This window comes from Platichthys flesus, chromosome 19, assembly GCF_949316205.1.
Source record: "Platichthys flesus chromosome 19, fPlaFle2.1, whole genome shotgun sequence".
In the NCBI taxonomy this organism is placed as follows: Eukaryota; Metazoa; Chordata; class Actinopteri; order Pleuronectiformes; family Pleuronectidae; genus Platichthys; species Platichthys flesus.
Window position 1 is genome coordinate 9,893,563 of NC_084963.1, and position 26,981 is coordinate 9,920,543.

The 26,981-nt window shown below is 42.2% G+C and overlaps 2 protein-coding genes across 13 annotated transcripts in view; one reads left to right on the forward strand and one right to left on the reverse strand.

The window, feature by feature from the left end:
* Positions 1–8,218, forward strand: part of dnm1a (dynamin 1a) — a 47,340-nt gene extending 39,122 nt beyond the window's left edge. For 2 of the 9 annotated variants that reach the window (XM_062412166.1, XM_062412171.1), the window contains 8 exons: positions 1,373–1,482; positions 2,190–2,301; positions 2,533–2,547; positions 2,747–2,917; positions 3,112–3,353; positions 3,660–3,863; positions 4,651–4,690; positions 7,429–8,218. In XM_062412166.1, the coding sequence (XP_062268150.1) occupies positions 1,373–1,482; positions 2,190–2,301; positions 2,533–2,547; positions 2,747–2,917; positions 3,112–3,353; positions 3,660–3,863; positions 4,651–4,672 (876 nt within the window). In that variant the 3' untranslated portion in view covers positions 4,673–4,690; positions 7,429–8,218. Of the gene's footprint in view, positions 1–1,372; positions 1,483–2,189; positions 2,302–2,532; positions 2,548–2,746; positions 2,918–3,111; positions 3,354–3,659; positions 3,868–4,244; positions 4,282–4,650; positions 4,691–5,453 lie in introns of those variants that run through there. The other 7 variants (XM_062412165.1, XM_062412170.1, XM_062412168.1 and 4 more) reach the window with 5 other exon arrangements.
* A 603-nt stretch (positions 8,219–8,821) lies between these two features.
* On the reverse strand, positions 8,822–25,665 carry golga2 (golgin A2). 4 transcript variants are annotated; one of them, XM_062412178.1, is made up of 28 exons: positions 25,589–25,665; positions 24,078–24,251; positions 22,756–22,824; positions 21,365–21,517; positions 20,988–21,034; positions 20,668–20,731; positions 19,938–19,997; positions 19,054–19,134; positions 18,496–18,534; positions 18,305–18,367; positions 18,057–18,150; positions 17,830–17,936; positions 17,535–17,593; positions 17,237–17,378; positions 17,029–17,118; positions 16,753–16,860; positions 16,556–16,643; positions 15,997–16,139; positions 15,648–15,866; positions 15,356–15,469; positions 14,929–15,153; positions 14,674–14,773; positions 13,916–14,007; positions 13,375–13,603; positions 13,119–13,280; positions 12,913–13,019; positions 12,570–12,762; positions 8,822–12,041 (listed from the first exon to the last, which is right to left on the reverse strand). In XM_062412178.1, exons 1-28 carry the CDS (start codon positions 25,634–25,636, stop codon positions 11,773–11,775), a joined length of 3,339 nt encoding a protein of 1,112 aa, XP_062268162.1. In that variant the 5' UTR covers positions 25,637–25,665; the 3' UTR covers positions 8,822–11,772. The 4 variants fall into 4 exon arrangements, with proteins under 4 accessions (XP_062268162.1, XP_062268158.1, XP_062268159.1 ...); XM_062412174.1 differs by lacking the exon at positions 22,756–22,824 and having other exon boundaries at positions 25,589–25,652; XM_062412175.1 differs by lacking the exon at positions 21,365–21,517 and having other exon boundaries at positions 25,589–25,652.
* Between the last annotated feature and the right edge of the window lie 1,316 nt (positions 25,666–26,981).

Consider the following 26,981-nt stretch of genomic DNA (forward strand, 5'->3'; position numbering starts at 1 on the left):
AGAGGGAAAGCCAGAGAGCGAGGGGAACAAGGGGAAAGAGGAGAGGGGGAATGGAGGAAGGCAGCTATTGAGACATATTGAGGGGACATGGAAGCAGAATACGTTGCCCTCGCGGCCGCTGTGAAGGTTGATGTCAGCAGTCTGGCCAACTGCTTGTTTGGGTTTTCAGTCGGTTTTTTTTCCGGTGTATCAGACACCTGGGTGTAGCAGCACTGCCAAATGTGCCTGTGTGTGTGTGTGTGTGTGTGAGAGAGAGAGAGCGTGAGTGAGCAAGAGAGAGAGTTTTTACATGCATTTAGGGGATATGGCCATTTGGCTGCATGGGTCATAAATCCTTTGATGGAGTTTGGTCTCACACACACACACACACACACACACACACACACACACACACACACACATCTCTCTTTGACACACACGCTGGGTTGGGCAGGGCAGGCCCATGGTTATCCATCCAGATGGTTTTAAGGTTAGTTAGAGACTGCGCTCAAAGGTGCACCCAAGGCAGTGTGGGGAAGCTATGTTTGTGGAAACTCACTCACCCTCTGCTATTTTTGGCGGCTCACTTTTAGTGAATTCTAATTTCACCGTCGATAATAAAACGTTCACACACACATTGACCCTCATTAAAGAACCAACAATAGCCTTTGAGGACTATAATTGCAACGTGTGTGTGTGTGTGTGAGTGCTCGCATGCAGATGACTAACTTTGAGGTTCCTCAATTCATAAATAGTTGGATGTCTGGAGATCATATGTTGTTTTCAGATTTACTAGTACGAAAGTTTTCTACACTGGAAGGCTGTCTTTCTCTCTCTCTCTCTCTCTCTCTCTCTCTCTCTCTCTCTCTCTCTCTCTCGCTCTCTGTTCGTGTGTGTTTCTCATTTGTTGCTCGCCCTCTTTTTTTCACATCTCTAATCAAAACCACAGACTCTGTACAGGACGACTTTCCCATTGGTCTCTCCTGCCTTTTTCTTCTCCTTTTTTTCCTGTCTCCTGTAAAATCTAATTGTGAGTGTTTACTCCTGGTTTTCTTTCATCTTCCCTTCTTTTGGTCTCTCTCCATTCTAGTTTCTGTCATTGATTATCATTGTTCCAGCAGACTCTTGCTATCACGTACACAACATCAAGTGGTAAATTGATCAAACCGCATTGATCTTAACGCAAAGTCTCATTCAGTGGCTATTTAATCTATTTTAGTCTCATTCACACAACGTCAGGGCAAGAGCTGTAAATCTCCAAGTCCATTTTTACTTTAGAGTCAAATTCTCCCAGATGAGGTAACTCTCTCTCTCTCTCTCACGCCTCTCTCTCTCTCTCTCTCTCTCCTTCGTGCACTATGTAAGGATTGTGTTTCTCTTTCGCCCCCTGCAGGAGAAAGAGAAGAAGTACATGCTGCAGGTGGACAACCTACGGCTGCGCGATGTGGAGAAAAGCTTCATGTCCAGCAAGCAAATCTTTGCCCTCTTCAACACCGAGCAGAGGTGCTGCTATGCATGAGCACACGCGCACACACCGATATGAAGACACACAGCAGTCACATGTTACTGATCACGTTCCGTCATGACGTATGTTTGGAGGGGAAGCCAGCAAAATATGAAATAAAGGTCGTTACGAATAGACAGCAACTAGTACAACTACCTTTTTCTCTGTTCCACTTAAACCTTTTCTGATTCAAGATTGAAAAATCCTTAATGTCACAATGGTTATTGAGGTTTGACTGTGAAAAACTTGTGTAGGTGAACTCGTAATTAAAACTGAAAAGAGTCGTCTAGTTGTTAAATAGCAGAATAAAGTGATTAGGACATACAAATTCAGAACAATAAAAAGAAGATACATTTACAGTTATATACAAAATGTGTAATTAAAAAATAATAGAAATGGAACAAGTAAAAGCCCTAATGCAAAAATTGAAGGAGGTAAATTTACTTATAAATTTAGGAAAGCAGAGATGCTAATCTAGTATGTCAGTGTTATTTGTTTGTTAATTTTACAGCTGGAAATAAAAAGTAATAACTGTCTATATATCGGACGAAAGAAGTACAGTAAAAAAAATCTGATATTTACCTTTGAAATATAAACATCTCAAATAAAGTACATGAAACACTTTTGCATTTACTTATTTTGCTACAAGGATGCGCGGCTGTTCAGGTAAAAACAACAGTGTTCCTAAAATACGTTTTCTCCACAGGAACGTTTATAAGGATTACCGTCAGCTGGAGCTGGCCTGTGAGAGTCAGGAGGATATCGATGCTTGGAAGGCCTCGTTCCTTCGAGCCGGAGTTTATCCTGAACGGGTCACGGTAAAGATTCACTCTATCATAGTTTTAATCATACGTGGATACAAATGTGTGTTCTACAAACTACATGAACAGTAAAACACATTCTTAACCCTCACTTTGTCAAAACCATGCAGACAAACGTGATTTTTAAATGTTGTTGTGCGTCTATTTTAATGTTGTCATGTATCTCATGTGTTTCTGTATTTGTCCTTTTCGATGTCTTTTATCTTCCATCACTGTTTGACCGTGTAGGACAAGGAAGGAAAGGTATGTTTGTGTCTTTACATCATCAGTGTCTTTTTCCACAACATTTTATTGGACAAAAAAAAAAAACCTGAATATAAAATATTTGGATTCAAAGAAATCAAGGAAGTTAGATCCGAACATGTGCAATGAAGAAGAGAATGATGTTTGTGGCTGGACACACACGTCTGTCCTTCAATACTCTCCGACTTTGTCTCTGCAGAGTGACGGTGGCGAAGACAGCGTCTCCGACAGCTTCGTGCACAGCATGGATCCTCAGCTGGAGCGGCAGGTGGAGACCATTCGTAACCTGGTGGACTCCTACATGGCCATCGTCAGCAAGACCGTCCGCGACCTGATGCCCAAGACCATCATGCACCTCATGATTAACAATGTCAGTCCCTGGTGTGGCACTCAGGAGCGTGATTGTTGTATTTGGCTGTTAATGTTCCAGAGATCACAGAACGTTCTCTCTCTCTCTCTCTCTCTCTCTCTCTCTCTCTCTCTCTCTCTCTCTCTCTCTCTCTCTTCTCTCTCTCTCTCTCTCTCTCTCTCTCTCTCTCTCTCTCTCTCTCTCTCTCCGTCCAGACGAAGGAGTACATCAACGCCGACCTGCTGGCCCAGCTGTACTCGTGCGGCGACCAGAACTCGCTGATGGAGGAGTCTCAGGAACAGGCCACGCACCGGGACGAGATGCTGCGGATGTACCACGCCCTGCGGGAGGCGCTGGGCATCATCGGCGACATCAGCACGTCAACCGTGACCACCGCCATGCCGCCGCCCGTGGATGATTCCTGGCTGCAGGTGCAACGGGCCAACTCCGGAGGGAGGTAAGACATAAGACACATCTGTCTGCAACATTTTGTTTCTCAGGTTAAAGAGGATCTTAATTCGATGTATTATTTTTTAATTATAATTCAGTGGTTTATGTGCCCAGGACATGTACAGGACTGTCTCAGAAAATTAGACCAAAATGTCATGCATTCTGGATTCATTACAAATCAACTGAAATATTGCAAGCCTTTTATTCTTTTAATATTGCTGATTATGGCTTACAGCTTAAGAAAACTCAAAAATCTACAAAAATGTAGTTTCTTCCATGTTTATTCTGATGTTCTGTGATTATTATCCTCCAGGTCTCCGGCCACCAGCCCACTTCCAAACCGCAGAGCTCCGCCGGGTCCCCCCGGCCGCCCCGGCTCTCGTGGGCCTCCGCCCGGGCCTCCTCCTGCCGGGGGACCCCCTGTCCCGTCTCGGCCCGGAGCTTCTCCGGACCCCTACAGTGGGCCGCCACCCTCCGTGCCCTCCAGGCCTAACCGCGGCCCCCCAAATGTGCCCAGGTGAGAGAACACACAAGACATGCTTTAAACCCTTCTTCACACCAACATGGAGAACGATGTATTATCATGAGGACTTTAACAATCATCAAATAGCTTAAATCATGAAGAGCTATCCAACCTGAAGTGTTGATGTGAAGACACCTGAAGCCACATGAAGGAGGTTAATGAAAGTGGAGAGCTGTGGTCGAGGTAGAGGACGATAGACGGGTAGACATCCCTTACTAGAAGGATAGACATGTGATTATCGTGATTTATTTTTCTCTTGGTTTCACCTCAATATCTCTCCACCACCACTTTCAACTTTCCACACGCCGCCAAACATCACCAGTTCAAACTCCTCTGATCACCACTAACACACACCTCACCTCTGCTCTCATCTAGATGATTATGATTTCTAAGCTTCAAAGCTGGTATTAGGGTGAGTGAAAACGTTTGGGGTTTTTCTTTCTCTTCTCCTCTTCTCCCGTGCTGGGCCGTGTCTGTGAGCTAAGTTCTGTTTATGAACATTCACGGTCAGGGCAGCAGCTTGCCTCGTTTACTGCAGGAGACCCTGACGTTGCAGAGTGAAGCTCTCACAGACACAAGTTCCACCTCGAAATCCGACTCTCCAAACTTCTCCCATCTAAATCATTTCGCAGTGTGCCGGTCTGTCGGAGAGCTGAGCTCACGTCACATTGGCCATTTCCTGCACTGTAACCGTTTGCACTGCTTCTCTCTCTCTCTCTCTTCATCCCTCTCTCCCTCACCACACCTCTGGCCCCGCACATGACTATGGTTCCTTCTACAGAATCACTATCACTGACCAGTGAGGGGGGGGGACGTTTCTGGTACGTTGGGTGCTGTCCACCATTATCATCACCGCCATCACGAATCCTTCTTTCTCATCCTCTCTCATGTTTTCACTGCATGCCCTCTCCTCTCTGTCACTTTGCATTTCTCTTCTCAGAGCGCTGCTTGGCAAACACCCCCCCTCCAGGGTGTGTGTTTGAGCTTGCATCAGCGTGCGAGCTGAATTCGGTCGTAGCCGTTTCTTTTTTCTCTGTTGATGATCTCTAAAAGGTGGCATCAGTGTGTCGGGAGAAAGAGGAGGTTTCCTATTTGCGGCAGCAGCAGGGGGTTGAACAGGATTCGAGGCCAAAGTTCACAACTTTCAGACTGTTGTTGGTTTTGTGTCCATGTTGTATGTGATGTTAAATTTGTCACCACATCCCACTCATCCCTAACTTTGTGCAGTGAGGCCTTGACAGAACACAGACGTATATTTACACATATATACATGGATACAGCCTTACCGGTGCTGTGGCCATGGGAACCGAGCCTGATATCTCATGTAGTGATATGTGTTACCTCATGATGTAGGTGGTTGTCTGTTATGATGTCCTATTTCTGTGTATGTGCATGAATTTTAACAATGGGAGTGGGGGGGGGGGATCCAGAATAAATTTTCCAATGTTGACAAACACTAATCCAACCTGTTCCCTCTGTGTCTCTCCCTGTGTGTGCGCGCGTGTGTGTGTGTGTGTGTGTGTGTGTGTGTGTGTGTGTGCGTGTGTGTTTGGGTGTGTGGGTGTGTGTGTATGTGTGTGGCAGTCGGAGACCCCCGCCCTCTCCAACCCACTAGCCATCCAAGTTCTTCCCTCCCCGCTCTGCCCGTCCCTCCTCTGGGATGAGAGTCCACGGACAACAGCGCCACCTTCCTGTCTTTTTTCCACCTCACTTGACCTCGGCCGGCTCCCTTCGCCTGCATCTAGTCCTCCCTTACAACAAGCTGTCTCTCTCCCTCCCTCTCTCTCTCTCTCTCTCTCTCTCTCTCTCTCTCTCTCTCTCTCTCCCTCTGTGCCACACAGAGATGCAGAATACTTGAAAACACAGCTGCATGACCGAAACCCCAACTCCCTCAGTTTAGATGAACTATGTAGAGAATATGAAATACCTGATAAGACAAAGTGTGTGCCTATATGCATGCACACCTGCTTACATAAATACACACAAATATTTATATATATATACAAGCAAACACAAAACATATTCCTCCTCCTTTTAAACCTGACGGAGGAGACTTTACAAATCGAGCATGAAACTCTGCCTGAGTATTACACTCCAGCATTTGAAATGGGGATTCTGGCTGCTGACTTCTTTCTCTCTTTTTAACATTTGTTTTATCCTTTTAAGTTTTATTTTATGATTCATTATCTTATTTTAAATAAAGGAATAATTCAAACTAAAACGTTTCTTTCACAAGAGAAGAGAAAGATCTTTTTTTTTGTAATTTGCCTCTTGAGAATAAAGTTGACATGTTAAGATTTAACCTTTGATATCATCTGGACATTTCCAATTTATTCTCAATATGTAAATGGAAAAAAAAGGTTTTAGTGAAGAATTTCTTTAAGAAATGTTGCATAAAAGTGTTTTTCTTTTCATCTCTACCAGTTGTATTCAGGCTCTGATCTGTAAAAGTGCTCCCCCTAAAGATCACAGGCGAGGACACACTTTTCAGAAAACTAAACATCCATAGTGAGGAATAGAAAATAGAGAGGAGAGGTCCCGTTTATAAATTCAGTGTTTATCTTTTTTTTTTAGTATTGAGTTTATTCTGAGCTGCAGATAAACAGACTGCCTCCTCACCTTAATGATTTCAGGAGTTTCATCATGTTCCATCCTGTTTTTTCTCTATTTCTACTCTTTCCATCGAAACAGCCGGGCCAAACAAGAGCGGGCCCTCTCGCCCCGAGAGCCCCCTGCCGCCTCCTGCCTCTTAGAGGAAGCCTCCTCTCCTCTCTTTCACCTCCTCTCCCCTAAAACTCCCATAACCTGACTGCCCACCCACTCACTCACTCACTCACTCACTCGATCGAGGAGGGCGTGAAGGAAATCAAGGATGAGCTGCAGACTCCTCACCCTCAGATATCTGCACAGATAGGGTGCTTCTGCTCTTCATCCTTGCTTTCCCTCCTCCTCCTCTTCTTGTCCTTGCTGTTGGACAGGAGGAGCGACCATGTGAGGGACTCTCTGGGCTGTTTGCCTCCAGAAAGCCTCAACATCCGTAGATTTACCCTGGTTTTCTCCAGTAGTCGAATCACTTTGAGTGCAAATGAGCGTGCATGTGTGTGACAACCACCTCTGAAAACACTGTTGTCTGTGCTTCCACAGAAACTATGCAACAAACAAACTTTGTTTGGTTTCCCAATTTATTTATTTTTTTACTTCCTGGTGCCACTTTTCCCTCTTTCCTCCTCCAATCTTCACACAAACTTTACGTTATCTTATGGAGGCTGGATCTAAATAAAAAGTGCAATATATAAAAAGACTATATAGGACGTGTTCGTGCAGACAGCCTGCATGTCACCATTCAAATCAAAGCAAGAGAAAATGTCTAACTGGGAGGAAGGGGATCTGTGGCCTGGGTTGCAGCCTGAGCTCCTTGTTTTTTTTAATTTATTTTTTCCGAGGGAAATCTGGTTTCTGTGTGTTTTTAAGTGAACTGCATCGAATCATTCGCGATGATAACCTTCCATTTCTTTTCTGCTTCTTTTTTTTTGTTCTTTCCTTTCCTTCCCTCTCTCAGTGGTCACGGGGGTGAGTGAGAACACACAGCCACAGTCTATGCATAGAACTATCAAGCGCTCCTTCTGTTTCTCCCTGTGAGTCGAACCCATCTTTTCAACTCACTGCACCCCCCCCCCCCCCCCACCCCTCTTCTACTACTGAACTCAGTGTGATGTGTTGTATTTTTGATTCGTGACAGAAACCGACAAAACCACCAGCCACGACTAAGCCCCCCCCCCCCCAGCCTCTGTACCTCCATTGATGTAAAATAAAACTTGTGCATCCCGGTCCTCCACGACTGCAAAGCAAAACAAAGCATATTCTACCAATGCTTTAACAGTGAATAGTTTATTATGAACATATCTTATTAACGCGTTATTCTGTGTATGTGTGGTGCATCTTATGGGACATGTACTTCTACTGTCTAGAGAGTTTAGTCTGCAGTGTATTTGCTGAGTATTTAAATTATTATGAACAAATGAGTATCTGTATAAGGAAATATTTAAAAAAAAGTTACAAAAAATGTATAACACAGTGATGTATATTGACGTGTGCAGGCAGGTTTGATACTGTAGCTCATAGCAGAGAGGGGGGTTGTTTGTTTTTCTTGTCTTTCTCTCTCTGTATGTGTGTATGTTTGCGTGTGAGTGTGTGTGTGTGTAGAAGAACAGGGAGACGCAGCATGAGTGTGTGTGAATTCCTGCAGCAGCTCCAGCTCCTGCGTCTTGTTCAAACTGATGATGTTACTCAGCAGGACGTCTGCGCTTTAATGTCAACACATTAAAAACCTCAGTGTACTGAAACTCTCAGCTTGCTCTCTGACCTTCTTTTTTCTTCCTCTTCACGATGTTTGACACCAGAATCTGTTCCTGAGAGCGTATCTGTTATTTATCAGCTTAAAGGAGACATCATGGGATCAAGGTTTTTCATTAAAAACATGCACAAACTAAATGTTTTTTTAATTCAGTTAAATACATATTTACACATATTTCCAGTAACCTGGCATGATAGCAAAAGTGAGAAACTAAAGAGGAATTGGTACATTTATAATTCCTTTGAAGACACAGATGATGTAAGGTACTAAATTAAATATGTGGGGTTTGAATTATCAGACAAAACTGAAAGATAAATGAATGAAATTATCAAACATCAAATCATCAATAATTCATTTGCTAGTTTTGGTCCTTACTGTATGCAAGCATCAAACTAATTACCTAATGGAAATTTAAAAAAAAAATCTGAATCTGCCAAAGAATGGTACTTTTTAATGAAAGACATTTTAGGTGTAAATAGAAATAGTAAAAAATACAATTGATGTCGACTGAATTCCATTAAGCAGTTTGAGCTTTGTGTTCACAGCAGTTTCACAGAGTAACAATAAGATATAAAAGTGATTAATCATTCAGACACTGTTTCAGTTGCTCAATCAGTTTTATTCAGGAGAAGGGGAGAAATTATTACTCAAGGAAAGAAAAACCAAAATCAGAAAGCTTCTGTGTGAAGCCGCCCTCAGACAAATCAGTTCTCTGAACAACAATCCTTCATTTCCATCCAATACTCGCTTCAATTTGACTTTAAAAGTGATTAGTTCAGATTCTAACTTACTTCAAATAAATAGAATTTCTTTTCCTAGTCAATCTTTGTATTAAATCACAGCCGGTCAGTAACCACCAACACCCTGGCTCTGTACGTAGACACAGCCCACACTGCCGACAAACCCCCACTCACACTCACACACACACCAGGCATAATGAATATACAATATGTTACACAGTTACAGTATGTACACTGCCTCTTTTACGGCAAAGACAATAAATGCTTCCTCATTCCTATTTGTTTCAATCACACGGAACATATTTAACAGTGAATCAGAAAGAGTGGGAAGTAACTTTATCTGTAGTAATTTCACCTTTTCATTTACAAGTCCCAGAAACACCACTAAAATGGATTTTTTTTTGTATATATTTATATAAATATTTACCAGCTTGGTCTCAACGCTCCCAGAATCAAAAACAAAACAATAATGCATTTTGTGGCAGTTTTCCATAGAAAAAACAAAAAGTGACAGAATGCTAAGAAGCGAGGGATTTTAAAATTGAGAGTAAATAAGTAAATCTAGTCAGAAACCAACTGTCAAAGTGATGTGGTTTAGGGTAGACGGCCCCTATTTACCTTAAATTGTCATTACATTACATTTTGATCACAATCTGCACTGATCATTTCTGTACTGTTATTTTTAGTTATCAATATTGCGTGTGAAATTTCATATGGTCACAAATTGTTCTCTGCCTCGAAATAAACTCAACAGAGCATGTAAAAAGTCCTACACTCTAATCTACATTTTTGAACTTGGGCCTCTTATCTCTCTCTCAAAGCTGAACGCTCATCGTGTCATCAGGTGAAAGAAACATCAGTCCAGATGTTGGAGTCCTCTGTGATTTCTCATTTATTTAACACCACAAGGAGATTTACTCGATTATCGATGGACAATGTGATGATATCTTAATATGAATTTTTACTTCTCTCCTTGAGAAAAATGAAACGTTGCTCATGTTCTCAAATTCAGTTTGGTCCCAAAGGTCTGGGAATAACGTCATGACGATCATCATGTTCAATTCGTGTTTACACACCTTGGTCTCACGCATGGGCGCGCTTTCACTTAAATTAAGTTGCTTCGGCCGGAACCCTCAGCGCACAGAGCGACGCATCATAGGATTCCTTGTTTGCTCCGCGGAGGCTCAGTGGTAGAAACTGAGCTGACGGAGAAGCTTTGTACAGTTTTAGTGCAATCGTACTCATATAATCTTATACAGCTCTACACTCACAGAACAACAGACGCTGACACACACACACGCACGCACACACACAGTCCAGTTGTAAAGGATGTGCATTAATTCATCTTTGATGTGTAGAGATACGAGATTAACGTAACAGAAAAGAACAGGCTCCTAGTAATCATGGTTAGTTTGTTTAGAAACTTAAAGACCCCGTGAAACTGAAGATTAGGAATAAAGATGAAAAATAAATTAGTTATGAGCTTTGAGTGATGGAAGTGTGGATTGAGATCGTGATCACAGCATATTCAAAAGTGGATATATGACTGCAAATATAGATTGTAACTCTATACCTCCTGTAACTTCTTCAAATTAATTTTTCTTCATGGGGTCTTTAGGTTTCACCTCATCCTCTCGCTGAGTCAAAAATAATAACGATGGCGACTTCTCGGTTTAACATCAACGCTACACAAACATATATCAACACATTGCACTGTTTCAAGGTACGACTTGTTTTTCAGTGTTTGAAGGAAAAGGACAATGAAAGAGAGGGGAGTTGTAGGGACAGCATCATTCAGCAACACCTGCCTCTGTCTTCCCGAACCAGATCGTGTTAAGTCTCATCTATGCTCTGTACAGACACAGCTACAACGGAGCAGCCCCACCGGAAATCGTTGGGGGCATTGTAGCCAATAGTTAATGAGTGAAAAGTGAAACGACCATAAGACGGCAGGATGTCTTTGAGGAGTAAGTCTGCCAGTTGTAATAATCTACAGGCAGCTACGTGCTGCCCTCTAGTGGGTGTATTACGTACATCCACTAGAGCTATGTATTACATAGCTACCATGTCAACACATCCGTCAGGATGAATGAGCCTTAACTTGTGTGCTTTCGATTTGGATACTGCACCTTCACTTAAAAAAGCTCACTAAGTTCTATTGTTTACTTCACTTAAATCTCACTCTACCACCACCCTCATATCGTCTTGCTGCACCCTTCTCCTCCTCTCTCTCTTCATGTTACACAAACATACAGGGAATATTCAGCTTGTTACATTCCAACAGAATGCTCTTTTTTGGCATTTGTACAGTGAATTGTGTAAAACTGAGATTTGTAGCAAAGTTGCCCACACAGGCTGCTAATTCAAACAGCTCTTTAAGTACTGTTTCAGCAGGGGCACAGAGTACAACGCCCCTTTATTGCACTTATGTGTAAAGATGGGGGACGAGTGAGGGCATGGGGAATGAAAATTGCGGTAGTGAGAATAATCTAATTATGTTCAAGAATACAGATTATCTCTTCTCTGGGAAGAGCATCAGGAACCAAAACATAAAAAGAGCAAATAGAAAATACTTTCTCTTTAACCATGCACACAATCGTGCCAATACGCGGAACAAAGAGGGGGTGTTGTAATGTAACTGGGTCAGAGACATTCTTCTATCTGTGATCTCTTCTGTAAGGTCTCCAAGTGTTTGTGAATATGATCTATTAGATATAAACATGGTAAACGGTGGTGTTCAATATTCCCCAAACTTCAAGACATGTCCATTAGCGCACACACACATTCACGCCTTTCTCATACCCACACCTCACACCACCAGGATCTTGACTTCATCCTGTTCGTCGGGCCGGTAGAAGAAGGGGATGCAGGGGTTCTCCCCTAGGAAGGGGGGGGATCTGAGCGCCCCCTGGGGGTTCTGGATCTCCTGGAGCAGCTGCATGATCTGTTGTGCAGTGCCGTCCTCGTTGGGTCCCAGGGGCTTGGAGTCGGTCTGGGCTGCTCTGGTCGAAAGTGCCTGGGAGGAGGTGGCTTCCAGGCCTTTGGTGGACTCTGAGAGAGGAATGACCTCAATGGCGTCTGTAGAGGGAACAAAGAAAACGAAATATCTCCAAGTGAAAAAGGGGGTGACACACAGGTTGAAGACACGGACGAAGATGCCAAGACAGTTGGCGGTGATTAGAGCTGATGACGGTGTCGGGGGGGCTGTAAATATGATCACCACGCCACTTCCTGCCTATGCCTGCTGCACCTCCAGCTCTGGCCTGTATAATTCTGAGGATTTGTTGCTGTAGAGAACGTGTGTAGAGAACCCCAAGCTGTGTTGAGAATGTGTGAAAGGCAAACTGCAGGTTAACTCCGTAGCCAATTCTCTGCATTTAACCCGGAGGCCATGTCTGAAACGGCTTAAGTCTGAATCCTTCTCTTTGGCAGAAAAATGAAGAAAACTTAGAAAAGACATCTCAGCTCTTTGGCTGCATGTGGCTTGAGAGGACACATTTAACCTCCCGGCACCTTCCTTTACACACATCAATGGCAAACCGTTTATGTATTGATTAAGGATAAAATATCTGCATCATGACAGAACATTATCCTGGCTGTGCCTACCTGCTCCACTGACGGCATCAATCTCCATGTCTGTGTGCCCATGGTGCTCTTGATGAGTGTGATCCTCCCCAATAGGAAGCAGGTCGGGGTTCACCGTGCTTGTGCCAGCTACAGCTTCGGCGTAGCGGGTGTACCAATCATTCCGTTCCGCCACCAACCTCATCACCAGATCCTGCAGCTCCGCCAGCTTCACCTGATGCACAGTAGAGACACCGGCCTTTTAGTCTTTGAATGTTAGTAAGACAGAAAACTGAGCGATAAAATGCTTCAACACCAACAGAGAATGGGATGACACTGTACTGCGTTGATGATTATCTTAAATGTAAAGGTCACGATAACCGACCTTCATCTCTTCCTTGTCCTGGGCCAACATGCTGATGTAATGCTCCTTCTCCTGGTGTTTCTGCTTCATGATGGCTCGCTGATTCTGGTACAGGGCTATGTACTCCCCTGAAGGGACAAACAGAGCACGTCATTGCACCACTAACTGTTATGGTGGTGAAGAATTTGTGTCCCTTTCTGACCCTCTGTGCTGTTGTTCAGTCTCACCTATGGTGTCGGTCTCTCCAGACAACTGGATGCAGCGATGCTCCAGCTCCTCCACCCGCTCCTTCAGGTCCACCTTCTCTTGCATGAGGGTCGTGAAACGATGCTGAAGCTTCTCCATGGCAACCTGCAGGGCCTGATGCACTTCAACTGGAACTCCTCCTTCTACGCCAGGGACAGAACAGAGTACACATTATATATATTGTATTTACATAACCAGAAAGACTTGCACGTAGACCAACAATGTAGTCTTCCTCACCTGAATGCTCGTGACTGTGTTCACAGTGACTGTGTTGGCTATGAGTGTGATCGAGCTCATGATTATGGTCATGAGCAGTTTCGTGGCTGTGGTGTTGGTGTTCAAGGCTGATGGCCACAGCAGCCTGGTGACGGGCTGCCATGTGGAGTCGGTGCTCCTCCTCCAGTAGCCTCCTGGCCTCGTCCCTCTCTCCCTCCAAGTGAATCAGAGCTCCACGGATGAATTCCTCCTGCAGGGTGACAGGAAGTGGTGATGAGGAAAGTGGGAGGAAAAAAACCATTTAAAAAATATGTTCTTTATTTAAAGACCAATCGTCCTTTGAGGGTCAAAGGAGGAAGATAGAGGCAATCCAAGCTGAAATTGGGCGAGAGGCCGGGAAAACATACAGAGACAAATATCTTTGGACTGTGGGAGGAAGCCGAGTACCAGGAGAAAATCCACACAGACACAGGAACAACATGTAAACTCCGCAGAGAGACCCCCGGCCGGGACCAATAAATTCCTTAAGCATACCTCCATAAATATCCATCACCCTCCTTACCATTTCTTTCTGGCTTTCGAAGTCTTCTGGGATAACTATGGAGGAGGACATCTTTGGACTCTCCTGCAGGGACTGGCTTTCCACTCCATCACCTTAATGACATAATGACAAATTAAAGCTGTGAAGACTTTTATAGACAGCTGGACAGATATTGTTTCCCATTTCTTAAACATGTGATTCCAACCTGTAAAACTAATTGGTCAGATTTTAAATGTGAGATTGCAGCAATTATGACCATAATTATGACCATAATTGCTGCAACTGTAGATAGAGCACAGGTTAAAAACAGCTTGCCCTGCCTACAAGTGTAATTAAATCGAATTAAAGTTGTAAAACGAGGGGTTACCTCTTTTAGGCAGTATGTGGTGACATCACCATCACTACATACAGACTAATAGATCTGTTGAGGTAAAAAACACTCTTGTTACTCTTAAAGCCTTGGTAGAGTTAAATGGTAAGTCACAAACATGTGTAATTCCTTTTTATCGTAACCCTTTGATACACAACATGGGTCAAAAGTGACCCGGCTCAGTTTTATTTTTTATATCTTTGCAGTGAAATAATCATCATTAACTATTTTAGGTATTGCCTAATTAATCCTTATTTAAATTGATCCTTTGTTACTAAGTTTACGCAAAGTTTGCTGAGTTTTCGAGTGTGTTCACACCGTCAAAAATGGGTTTTCCTGATTAATCAAATGAAAAGCAATAGGGCCTTCGGACTGTCTGTGCTCGGGCCTTGATTAAGGTAATTCTTACCTTGGTCTCTCGGTGACGTTGCAAGAGCTGAGCTGTGGAGAAGTTCCTTCACGTCAGACTTCAGCTGCTCATTGTCTCTGACCAACTGCTCCAAATGGTCCTATAGGGGGAGACAGGGAGTCATTTGAACAATGAAGAACGAACTGTTCGTAAAAATGATAAATTAATTAACAGTGACAGAAACAGGGTTTTTACAGCACACTCAAATTAAATTGATTTTGCGTTTGGAGATAAACCTATTCCTGAGTCACACACCTGCGTTTCTTTGAGCTGACAGTGACTGATCTCCAGCTGCACACGGCCCTGGCTTTCATCGTGCTGCAGCCGGTCCATAAGCTGGCACTGCTGCAGATACTGTCGGTGGACCTGTTCCCTCTCGGAGGCCAGGGTCTGGTAGCCGGCACAGTACTGCTGCAGGTGAGCCACCACCTGGTCCCTCTGCTCCATCAGACCCTGAGTCTCTTGATTTTTCGACTCCAGCTGGAGGTGGAGGAATGGAGATGGAGATTAGAGCAAGAGGACAGAGATAATGACTATGTGATCAAGGCATTGTTTTTTATCTCTATAGACGTGGCAGAGAACATGTATAGAAAAGACAACTAACAACATACAAGGAAGCAAAGGGAAGTCAGCTGAAGTTCAAACTGTGACAAATGCAATTGAAAGTGGCATGTGACCATACCTCCTCCTTGACATTGTGCAGTTCCTCTTGCAGTTCACCCATCCTGCGAGCCAGCTCCTTTTTCACGTGTTGCTCTGACTGGATGGCAGTGGTCAGCTCCATGTTCTCATTAGTCTGTACAAACAAAGACATTTTGGCAAGTGTCCCACCCTTTGAGGTAACGCTGGTCATGAAGTTATGTAACACTTTGTTGCAGAGTCCCAGATAAAAACCTTTTCTATACAATAATTGAATACAAATTTTAGCGAGTCATTAGAAAAGGACTGATGGACAGCAAGATTTGCAGCCTCACCAGCTTGACAAAACCGTTCTGAAGCTCAGCCAGCTGGTCCTTCAGTGTCCGGTTCTGGGTGAGGGCGCGGCTAATAGTGGCCTTGTCTGACTGAACATCCTCCAACATGCGGCGACGGTCCTCTCCCTCCTGGGTGCGGCTCTCCACCTGCTGCTCCATCTCTCCCAGACGCATCTCCTGCTCAGAACACATGCGGCTCAGCTGCTTGTTGTCTCTCAGCTGGGGAGAAATGTTACAAGGGCTAAGGTTAGATTTCTTTAAAACTGTTACAATACAGTATGTGGATCACATGACATTTGTTTATAGATCTAGATTTGTTTAGGAATGAAGAATACAAGGAGGTGCATACCTGAGCCTGATACTGTTCAGCCAGGGCTTCTTTCTCTTGTTGTAGTCTGTCGAGGCGCTCTTGCAGAGCTACCTCATTCTCTGATGGTCCCAGGGACGGAGGCTCTGCATTACCCTGAGCCTCTCTCTCTTGGGACAGTAACGCTGGATGAAAAGAAGGATGAAAGTTCTCAAAATTTGTTATATTTCTACATTGAAACACACTTCACTATGGTAGCTGAACCACCTGCAAGATGCCAGCGTCAAGTCTGTTACAGCTTTCAATATAGCGCTAAATGACTCATTATCATACAAAAACTGAATGTCTGACAATAAGTATAATCTAGCATTGTGGCGGGACAAAGACTGGAGCAAACTGATTTACAGCAGTTAATAAACAATTAAATTAAAATGGGCTAATGATTCAGAGTGCTCTAGTCGCTCTCCTTCATCAAACAAGCTCCTTAATCAGGTGCAAGTTTCTCAAAGTTCAGCGGAGAACCAATTCTATTAATCCTACCGTCGAATGAAGAGTAACGAGGACACAGGTGCAGTAGGTGAGGGCAGTGTGCAGCTATTACCTGCAGCATTTTTTAGCTCTGTGATGCTGGCCTCCAACTCTTGGACCCGGTTGATGTTTCTGTCCCTCTCCTCTGCAACCAATGAAACCTGCATAGACACATTAATAAGTCTTTTGTTTGCCTTAAAAAATAAAGAACATTAAAGGACATAGCACTCTCTTTATTTTTAAGATACAGCAAACAAGTAAGTGAGTAACCTGTGTTAGGAGCTGTTCTGTTTTGTCCTTCCATACACGGCCCTCTTCTTGGATCTGCTCTGCATAACAGTCCCTCTCTGTCTTCAGCTGACCAATCGACTCCATCAGCTACAAAACGAAGCATGGATATGTTGTGTGTCCAGGAGAAATGGCTTGTTATATGACAACCAACAACAAGTTCATGCCAGCACCAAGCGTCAGTCGAGCATAACATTGAGTGTTAAAGCAACGTGTATGTATGATGGCTCAGTAAGAGAAAGGTCCTTGCACACAGACCTGGTGATTTTGAATCTCTAGCTGCTGTCTCTCCTCGACCAGTAACTGCGCCTGCTGGTTGGCACTGCTGGGATCTGACTGATTGGAGTACTAATGAAAAATGAAAAAGACAAAAAACGGAATTGAATGCAGGTTTATACATAATATTTTTTGTTTTCTAGTTTAACCAAAGGGGGAAGAGATTTAATGTTGGTCTGGTGTAACACACCTGTTGCATCATGAGGTCACCAATCTCGAGCCTCTTTCGAAGATCTTCCACCTCCAACCTCATCGCTCCATTCTCTTGTGACGTCAGTTTCAGCCTCTCAGACAGCTCGGAGCTCTGCTGCTTTGACTCCTCGTTCAAATTGCTGAAAAAACAAAGTATATTAGATACTCATAAGACCTGGGACACTTGGCTCTTGCCACCTGTTGCTCTGTAAAGAATTTGATGGATTTGAATTGTCCAAACATCAAAATCTTATAGGAACATGTCTCCTTAAGTATTCTAGGATAAACAGACTTACTTTAATCTAAACACCTCTAGTCTCAGGTTGTCTCTCTCCTTTTCAAGTTCTTTATTGTGCTGAGGACAATAAGAAAAACATTTATTAAAAATAACAGACACTTGGACAGGGGGACAAAAAGAAAATATTTTTCACTGAAACAAAGGACGTTGGCCATGCTTCTGTGTGAGGCTGACTATCTGAATAACATTCATGTAGCTGATTGTGTTAATTCTTTAAGCTGTTCTTATATGTTGCCCCTGCATTACTCATTTCACAGTGAATTGTGTTTATAGGGAGTCTATTGACTGCAAACCTTTTCAAACTGTTTCTGTTGTGCTGAGACAGAAGAGAGGGTTCGCTCCAGCTCTGACACTCTCTGCTTTGTTGACTGCAGACGGCTGTTCAACTCCTCTGCCTCCCCTACACACACAGAGAGACACATACACAAACTTTGAATTACCCGCTGAGAGGGTTAATGTCTTGCTCTGATGAAAAATTCCCATTCAAGTGAATGCACCTCTTCTTAAAATACACACAAACCTGTTTTCTGCCGTGCAGCGTGCTGTGTGTATTGTAGTGCTGTTTGTAGCTCTGATTTCTCTGATACCAGTATTCCAATAGTTTGGATGTGAACCTAATGAAAAGAAATACAAACACAGAGCACAGTTCTCTGAGTCAGCAATTGTCAACTGAAGTCCCTCATTAAATCCCAACATAAAATTAACTGCATTTTCTGAACATAGAAGAGGAAGGGTTGGAATGGGGAGGTTTCATTTTCTCTCCCTCACCTGCAATTGCTCGCGCATGGCTCCCTGCTCTTTGGAACATCTCTGCTCAAATTCTTTTCGCTCCTATAGGAAGAAAAATAAAAGGTTGAATGACTGGGAAGGAGGTGAAAATTCAGTATAGACTGGACAGGAATGAGGCCAGTAATGAAAAGACAGTCAAGTAGACATAGATTTTGAAAAGTACTGGTTACCTTTTGTAGCTGATCTGTGAGCTCCTGAGATTGCTTTGCCTGCCAGATCAACAGGATATCAATTTATGTTTGGGAAACATCAACATGTCATTCAGCATCCAAGCAGTGAAACACAATTCTATAAAACATGAGTAAAATTCTCGAACCAAAGACCTCAGACAGGACAGAGATGAAGGATTCAAATAATGAACCTGTTTTGTAGATCATGTGCGTTTATAATATGTTATATATGTATATTAGTTTATTGCTGTTAGTACGTTTATTAAACCATTTTTAATCAGGTTATTACAGATCTGCTCCTAAGGCTTCACTTTATGCTTAGGCTCTAAATGAGTTTACTTCAACCAAAGAGAAAGATAAATAAATAACATGAAAAACATGTATGACTTCAGCCAGTGAGGTTACTCAAGGTGATAATGCAGAATGCATACAGTACATGCACTGATATGGCATTAAATAGTGAAAAGGTTAAGTATGGTGTTACTCCGATCACAGAGGCATGCAGGAAAATACACACACACCCACACACCTACTCCCACACACACAGCTGCTGCTTACCAGCTGGTCTAGCTGGATATTCAGCTGAGAGTTTGTTAGGTTGCTGGACTCCAGGGCGGCTGCCAGCTCCTGGTTCCGACTCTATCTCGTGCACACATGCATCCGGGAAAGAAAAAAATAAACAATACAAAAAAAACACGAGAAGGATAAAGTGCAGTGGCAGGGAGTCAAATAAATAACATATGGAAGGTGGGAAATTCAAATGTGAATCATTTACATGGAGGTAAACAATAATACCTTTACAAGAGGTGCAAAAATGTTTTTTAATAATGAGTCGTGACAGATAACTTAAATATATTATGGTGGTTAAAGCAGTTAAAAATAGCGGAACCTTGATAAAGACCTATTTAGGTAAATCTGAACATGATCCAAAGGACCTCAGTTTGTCAGATAAAGTCTCTCTCACTATGCCAGTGGTCACTGAAATAACATTACATAGTGCAAAGGGGCAATATTCTGTATCACTTCTATAGCCAGCCCCAGGAAGACTACTTAACCAGTTACTGTGTATAAAGGATGAAACATTAATCTTGGAAATTCTTGGAAAGAACATGTTACACACTCTGTGTTGTTAATTCAATTACAAAAAGCCAGGAAGGTCACCCTCACAGAGTTAGTGGTTGATTACCCAGCTTTTAGTATTACCATTTCAGATAGGTAGCTAAACTTAATTTTGGTGATAATATGTTGATTTTGAGTTGAAGCTATAAGGTGAGTTATAACTGAAACAGAGAAGTGCAGAACATTATGCCTCATATCACAGCTGCTGTATATCCCATAGAGTGGTGGGACTATTGTACGACTTGACTGACTTGTATTGCAGGTTTCAAATCTCAGAGTAAGTCTTTAGTTCATTGAAAGTTTGAGTTAGATTTCCATCTCACCTCCATTTCTCTCTCATTAAGAATGGGCGCACCATCTCCATTCTGATACGCAGCAGATGACTGAAATGACACAGAACCTCAAGTTGATGACATTCCAATACAGAGAAATCAGCAAGTGTTTTTCAAGTTAGGTTTATATATAGACCATACAGGCATTATCAAGTCCATAACATTTAATTTTCATTTATACGTCTGTAAACATTCATGTTAAAAATGATACTTGTGTCAAAATGAAAAATTATCTTCACATTCTTGAAGGCTAAACATAGTGGATGCATCACAGACGTGAAACACATTTAGTAAACACTAATTTCATCTGCTTTTCAACACCATGTGGGGCAAAAATACTTCAACATATTTCTTGAAAGTAACTGTAAATTCTGTTTGCTTAACATATAAATGTATGACCTGCTATTATATCAACCAAACTGCATGACTTTTAGAGAGTAACAGTTTCAGAAACATGACCAAAAACACACTTTCTGTTTTGCTGCTGTCTTCCCTAATCCGAAGATCAGAGGAAATATTAAATCTGGCTTGGTGCTTCATTTGGTGCCGTCGGCGTGCTTGAGGCCATTCAGAGCAGCTGGCAAATTTGAAAATTCCTCCTGAGAATTGATGTTACACACTCTTGCTGCAAATGCACATCAGTTGTGGTTTGTTACTGTTAAAAACCCATAACACCATATGACAAAGAACCGAGTCAGTGAGTGAATGAGAGAGATCATACCTCAGAGACCAGGCCGTTAAGTTGCTGTGAGAGCTGCCGCAGGCTCTCTGTGGAAGACAGTGGTCTGCAGGACAACACACAAAGAGACATTATTATAATTGCATATAAGGGGCAATACTTAATTTACAATAACTAAAAATATTGTTTAATATTTTGTAGAAGAAAAGTCTGTATTTAAAGCCTATAAATTCAGTTAAAACTAGGCAAAAACATGACATAAACTAAAAACCTGAACATGTATAATTATGTCCCTGTATTATGTGGTGTGAGTTTTTCATGAAAAGATGCAAGGGTCTGAATGGCAGTGAGAAGTCCCTCACCTATTTTCCTCTGTTAAACTCTCATTGCCATTGGTATCAGGATAGTCCTGCAGAGAGAGAGAGAGAGAGAGAGACAGATTGAAAGGAGGAATAGATTTAAAGAGAAAGAAAAACAGATAAGTGACATTGATCAAATTTATGTAAAAATAATCTGTGTGATAAGCAAAAAATAATCTGTGTAATAAGCACAAGAAAGCACCTTAAAAAAAACAAAAGCACGGTTTGGATTATCCCCTCATCACACTCTTATATTAGAATCATTTCAGCAAATTGGATCAGACTTATTAGAGTCATCTTGTTAAGGCTTATAATGTGACAGTTATGAGATGGAAGACAAATAGAGACAGAGACACAATGACTTGATGTGAGAGACACACCTGCAGGGCAGCGTTGTGAGCGACAAACTCAGGGTTATTAGTAGTGTTAGGCACAGCAGCGTTAGAATCAGGTGAGCCACGGCCAGGCTCGCCCCCTGGGTCCTCCAGCAGCTGGGGAACTGAAGACCCCATGGGCTCCACGTCAGCAAAGGTCTGAGGTGACACATAAAACAGAAAAATGCACACACTGGTTTCATGCCAGGAAAAAGAGCAGTCATGATTAAAGCAATAGCAAGACAATAATGATGTACAAGACAATACGTGCATGCAGGGAATTAAGTTTATTACTGTACTGACTTGGTTTAAAAGGTTCAGTGTGTACGATTTAGGTAGGAAATGGATCTATTGGCAGAAATTGAATATAAAATAATCCTAGTTATGTTTAAGCTAGTTTGTTTCATTGTTTTCTTTACCCTAGAATGGCTCCTTAGTATTTAAATACTTAAATATTTAAATCGGGAGGGGTATTTTCTTTACAGTCGTCCAAACTGGACCTTTTGACTTTTTATAACTGAAGGTTTTCACAGGTTCTCCTTGTTGTTTGGAAGGGGAGGGTGAGGTGAGGGGTGTTCAGCTGCAACATGCAATTTTAACACAAAATTCCACACACTGAAGCTTTAAGGTGCCAGTTTGATTAGGTCAGTTGTGTCATTTACTTAATGAAATGATTGCATGATAGTGCACAAGCTGAGAGGACATTAACATACAAGTTAATGGAGGTTAAGGGTTGGTATCTACTTAGTTAACTATAGTTAATAGGGAGTTATACCTACCACTGCTACCTATTGAGCTCCATCAAAAACTTAGACTACCGGTAATCTTTCTATGTTACTTTGACTTTTGTACAAAAAGTAATGAGTGCATACAAAAAAGGCATGATAACAAGCAAGAAAAACACAAAAGCAGCGATGAAAATGATTAAAATGAAAAAACAGTACACACATTTCTGGATTTCCCAGAAGCATGCCTGCATCATGCACCCAGATGCAGATAACACAGCACAACACAATACTGAGGCTCTTGCCAGCCACTGTGCATTTCATTCCCATCTTCAATGCACTTCTATATAGAAACATGAACTCCAAGTGATCACCAACAACACTTCAGTAACACAATCCTGCATGTTTCTTAACCTTTATTTGCACTCTTGACAAGTATTTAAAAAGCACAGCACCAAAGCAAGAACTCAAATTCGCCGGCATGCTCTCGGGTTAATGTGACATAGAACAAGTGCACTTGATGTAAATATAAAAGGAAGGTAAGAATGGGGAAGCCAGATGCAATATTAAATACCATGTGAGGAGCAGGTATTTACAGCAGAGGGATGCAGAGGCAGATAAAACAGGCAGGGTGGAGCCAAAGTAGGAAGGGAGAGAGAAAGACAGTCTCACCTGACTGTTGCCATTAAGAGGTAGGGCTACTCCATTGCTTTGATTAAATACTTTGAGAATACTGTCCAACTACAGGAAAGAAAAAGCAAAGATAGAGTAAAAAAAAAGAAAGGCACAGACAAGCTGCTGCTACAAGAAATCTAAGAAAGAGAAGGTCTGGAAGAGAGGAGGAGTGTGATGAGGAGAAACTGAGGCTGCTCCCAAGAAGTCAATATTTATCAGCTGCATTTTATCTCAGTTCAATTCAAAAGAAAAATGACAGATGTAAACACTTAAATCACAATAAGAGCTATGGGACGGTGCATCGTTTTACTATTCTCTGACTACAAATCTCGTGCTGCTCTTAAACCATCTCCTCAAACTAACTAGGCCCAGATTTCAGTTACGATTAGAAAATGTCGGACTAACTGAAATGGTCTGTGGAAAACTGACCTACGTGCCCATCGCTGTGTTTGAAAGTGCATGAGTCACATGCCTCACTGTGTGTCCCCACTCAGCCAGTGGTTTTCAAATTCATCAGCCTAAACAACCACTGGCCATGTTACTTCCTATTACTTTTGACAAATTAAAAACAACGGAGTGATAACTGCTTCCAAAATGTAACTTTTACTTTTTTAACCATTATCAAACATTAAGTGTTTATTTTTATGCGTTAATGATTATAACTCAAATATACATATTCTTCAGGTCACCTTTACTGCACAAGACTATCTTACCTCACAAAATCAAAACAAATTTCCCACATTCTTCTTTTGCATTATAACCTGATTATGGCAACTGTTATGGTCAAAGGGTAAACAATCGGCTTCTTGTCCAGTGTTCTAGTATTTCTTGATTAAACATTATTTTCACTCCATTACCTGGTGAGCAAACACAGTAGATGTTAATACTGCTGTGTGGTTGGCACTGTGTGCCATCAATTGCCTGGCGGAAAACATTTGGCAACTTGACAGTAATTCAACCATATCAGTTCACACCCGGCAACATTTTATATCAATGGCCAAGGAGATCATTATAAATCATTTGAGTTAAAGAAAACAAATAATTAAGCACTCTATGATCAACTCTTCTGGATTTGTTTATCTATCAGACTAAAGTGACTCACTATTAAAGAAATACAGTTTGTAAGTTCAAGACATAGCATGCACTAATCCTTTGCTTGTCTTTTGTAAACAGCAAACAAAAGACTGAGTTTAACATGTTCACAATGGGTTTGACCAACCAGAGATAACCAGAACAGAGACAGGCTGTCAAGCACAAAGATGGTTGTTATTTGACCCAGAAGGTCAGATTGACAAGAAGACGATAAAGGAAAGACTTACGTTGATTGGGGAGTTTCTATCTGTTGTAGGTGCATCATACTGGTTCAGTCCCTTCCCCTTCCTCTTCTTCTTGGCCCCTGATCCGCCGCCGCCGCCGCCACCTCCTCCCCCTCCTCCTCCACCCTTCTCTCCTCCTCCACTAGCAGGGGAGCTCTTCTGCTGAAACTCCTTCAGCTGAGCAGGACATGAGAGGGGGAAACAATGAATGCATGAACACAAATGCACCGAGTACTTCTTGACCTCTGCTTCCTGATCTACAAAAGCCATATGTTTCGTTTTAATTATTCAACTCTGAGTCTTGTTCCAAACGTTCAGCCTTACAGACATCCAGTTTAATATCTAATCACTGTAGGGTATTGTCAAGCTAAATGAATGGGGATATCTCTGGCAATACACCAGCTACACCACAGATCCGGTTTCATTTGTTGACTGGAATGCATAACCACGGCCAGCAAGTTATTGAAAGTAACTCTGACCTGTTTGCTCACTGGTTTAATGTTCTAAACCAAACAAGATGGGGTTAGTATCTCTGTGGCAAAGAAAGATCATCTATTTGCAGTTTGTGACATGTGACATCTGAAACATACTTTCTCGTGCCTGAGTGGGTTGTCCCCTGTGCTTTGGCCATGAGGCCTGTGTGTGACAGCTGTCGTTGGGTACCACAAGAATCAAAGGGGGGGGGGGGGGACCCACTGGAGCTGCGATTTGCAAAGCACTTTACATTGAATTGCAGCTAAATGTCACGTTAAATCACCACGACCACTCAGTCAGGACGATTGTAGGCCAGACTGCTGACGAGACATTTCCCCCGAAGCTAACATTCCACAGTAGATAAGGCCATCTTTGAGACTAGCCTCACAGCACACCTAGCTAAAGCTCACAGCGGGACAGGGAAGAGGGGTGTCAGCTGTCAAAACAGTCCCCGTCATCCTACCCGGCTAGCTGCGCTACAATGCTAACACCAGTATTTACTTAAACAATAATGTCTGGTAGCTGCTTACGTTGATAACTGAGCCCCCTCTGTGAAACAACACAGAAAGCTACACGTCCGCTGAGTCTATACACTCACACAGCACCAACTGATAGTTAGCCAAGTTGCTAACCAGCCTTAGTTAGCGTGCCAGGGTTTGCTAATAACTACATTCCACGTTAGATACAAAGATACCAATAGGCAAAGCGAGTAAAATGACTTAATCGCTGTCTAGACTAACAACGCGGGATGCTGCAAATGCCTCCGCAAACTAAAAATAGTCCACATAATCTGGGAAAGTTCATGCTACAAGCTCAGGCCCGGGAGAAGCACCGGTCTCTCCTGCGCATTGCACGCCCAGGGGGAGTGAGGCTGGGAGGGAGAAGCGCCCGCGCAGAGGTCGGGCGACGTGTAATGACAACACCCCTGCACCGAGAGTAGATTGGTGACCAAACGGAACAAAAAACCACCAGCACCGCGAACCGGCGAACCACAGCGGAACCATAAGCATTGAACCGGTCCAGTTGCAAATGACTTTTACCTTTTTCTTGGCTGCAGCGAGTTTGATTTGCCTGCTCTGGTCGGCCATCCTGCTGCTCTGCTCCACCGACCCAACCACGTCATCAGTCCGGTGCCTGCTGGTGCCTCCGCCGGTGGGGGGCGCAGGAGAGGGAGGAGATCAAGCAAATAAATCGATAGTACCTAAGTAATAAAGTAACAAAGTCATTTGTTCAGCTAAATAAAATAATTTCTGCAGCCGATTTAATCAAGGTCGAGCAAGCAGGAAGAATTTTGTCTTTGTTAGATTTTCGAATCCAGATATATATTTTTTTCTATTTTATTTTTGCTTTCATGTGTGCAGTGCAGAACTAGTAAAGAATGAATCGATCTGTTATTAGTTGTATTCTATCAGACAGCCACAATATTATGTAATGTAAAATAATATAATATAATACATCGGTGTATGTATATATATATATATATATATTCTTTACGCTCACTGCTCTGTGTGTCCTGCACCAGATGGGTTAAATGCGGATGATAAATGCATGTCTGTGCATGTGTTTGGTATAAATAAACGAATCTTAATCTTAAATACAGCTCAGCTGCGGAACAAGAAACCTATTTGAGCAAGAAAGACTCAGGAGTTTGAGAGAGATTGAGGCTTCTGTATCACAAATGCATCTGTGTCCAATACATTTGTATCAACAGAGCAGAATACAAATATTATCTACATAATAATGAGTGACCATTACTCCTTGTGCTAGTTTATGGGAACAATATGTCATTTATTTGATCACCGAATATAAACTAGAAGGATTTGAATGAATTTTCAGAGTTAAATATTAAATAAATGTGTCCTACACTGTGATTCTTGTAAGGCGTCAGAAGCCAAGGCTGGAAACTACTGGGTTATTCTCTAACAATAGGTTTTTAAAGCATGTTAAATCATCCAGTTTCTAAAATCCAAAAATATAAAAGTAACTTTTAAGTAAGGCTGTCAAATATATGTAGTAAAACAGAAAATACAATGGTTTTCTCTGAAATGTGTATCAAAAGCAGCATAGAATGACACAGACACACACACACACACACACACACAAACACACACACATGAAGGTGTCCATCTTCTTCCTGTGCTTAGTTTCTCATGTTTATGAACAGGTAATCCCCACTCTTTCCCATCTGCATTCCGAAGAATAAGATATAAAAAAAATAATGAAAAAAATTAAATTAAATGAATCCTGCGCAGTCCACTTCAGCGCAGGAGTTGCACAGTTCGCTTCTGCGCAGGATTCATTTAATTTAATTTTTTTCATTATTTTTTTATAAGCTTTTATTTAATTATTTATTATTGTTTTAAAATGTACATAGTGTAAGATATTGTGCAATGAATAGGTGGTTGAAGTCCTGCCAATTTTAGGAGTTCAGTA